This window comes from Myotis davidii, unplaced genomic scaffold, assembly GCF_000327345.1.
Source record: "Myotis davidii unplaced genomic scaffold, ASM32734v1 scaffold609, whole genome shotgun sequence".
NCBI classification, from domain to species: domain Eukaryota; kingdom Metazoa; phylum Chordata; class Mammalia; order Chiroptera; family Vespertilionidae; genus Myotis; species Myotis davidii.
In genome coordinates, this window is record NW_006300164.1 from 2,526,148 (window position 1) to 2,527,585 (window position 1,438).

The 1,438-nt window shown below is 67.0% G+C and overlaps 1 protein-coding gene across 1 annotated transcript in view; it reads right to left on the reverse strand.

Annotated features, from left to right (window-relative positions):
- RXRA (retinoid X receptor alpha) overlaps positions 1–1,438 on the reverse strand; it is a 128,236-nt gene that overhangs the window by 25,863 nt on the left and 100,935 nt on the right. The window contains exon 8 of the mRNA XM_015572368.1: positions 858–1,438. Within this exon, the coding sequence (XP_015427854.1) occupies positions 858–1,438 (581 nt within the window). The remainder of the gene's footprint in view (positions 1–857) is intronic.

Here is a 1,438-nt window from a genome sequence, read left to right on the forward strand (position 1 = left end):
AGGCCCCCAAAGACGCCTCGTCCGCGTCCCCGGAGCCTGACTCAGGGCTGGGGCCTGACACCGCCAAAGCAGCTTTGCAGACGTGATCGAGTGAAGGGGTCTGAGGTGGGGCGCCTGGAGGGGGTCCCTCGGGGGCGGGGCTGCGAGGGGATCCAGCTCCATCCAGCAGTGTGGCCACCGGCAAACACCCAACGTCTCTGAGCCTCGACTCCCACTAAATGAGCAGCCTCAACAGCACGGCCCCAGGAGCTCCCGGAGCCCGAGTGGCAGGACCCAGCAGAGGCCCGAGGCCCCCGGCTGCGAGGTCACACAGACGCGGAAGCGCTCTGCATGGGCTCACAGGTGCCCCCCGCCGGCAGCTGCCCATCTGTAGCCTCGACCCCCTTCCTCTGAAACCACAGGGAGACCAGGTGCCAGATCTGTTCTCTCCAAGTAACGCCGACTCGACAGAATTAGGTGCTGGCCGCCCTCCTGGGCCTTCGGTATTTTTGGAGTTTCTGCTCGACACGGGTTTCTGCTTGAAACCCTCACAGCTGCCTCCCTCCCCTCACCGGGACTGGAGAGGTGGGCCAGGCCGCACTACCCCGGGTCACGGGGTCACGGAGTGCAGGGAACTGGGGGCCTCAGCCTGCCGGAGCCTCCTGAGCAGGTAAGAGGGGACCCCACATTCTTAGACTGGGGCAGAGGGCCATGCGTGCGCGCCCGCCGCACAGAGGTGTCGCTGTGCCTGACCGAAGGTGGGCAGTGAGGAGCAGCTCGAGGCCACCCCAGCCTCATGGCGATGAGGGGGAATTCACACACACCACCGAGCCAGCGCCAGGGCCGTGCGGGAAAGATGGGGGCCGAGCCCACCTAACAGGGCCAGGCCCACCTTGGCAGGAGCAGGACCCCCTGAGGAAGCGACACCGTAGCTGAGACTGAAGCCTGAGGAGTCAGCAGGGGCAGCATGTGCAAAGGCCCTGGGGTTGGGTGGGAGGACCTGGGCCACTGAGCCAGGGGAAGAACGGTCAGGGCGGGCTGGACAACCTCGGGGTCAGCCCCAGAGCCTGAGCCCTGAGCCCAGGGCCCAGGGGAGACACAGAAGTCTAGAAGTAATGCTGCCTGCAAACCTGGGCCGGATGCGGGGTCCCCGTCACCCACTGGGCGACAGGCCAGAGACCCCCGTGCAGCATGAAGGTTAAGGGCAAAGTCCCGGCTCTGATTCCAGGAATCGGAAAGGCAGCGCCCGGGCCCGGCTGCACCGCCTCGGCGGCCCGGCAGATGGGTCCTCCCCAGAGGCGTTCGCCGGGGCCCACGGTCCCTCGCAGAGGCAGGGTGGGCGGCGGCACTCACCGAGCTGGGGTTCAGCCCCATGTTGGCCTCCACATACGTCTCCGTCTTGGGCTCGACGGCCAGCTCGGCCTCCAGGATCTTCTCCACCGGCATGTCCTCGTTGGCG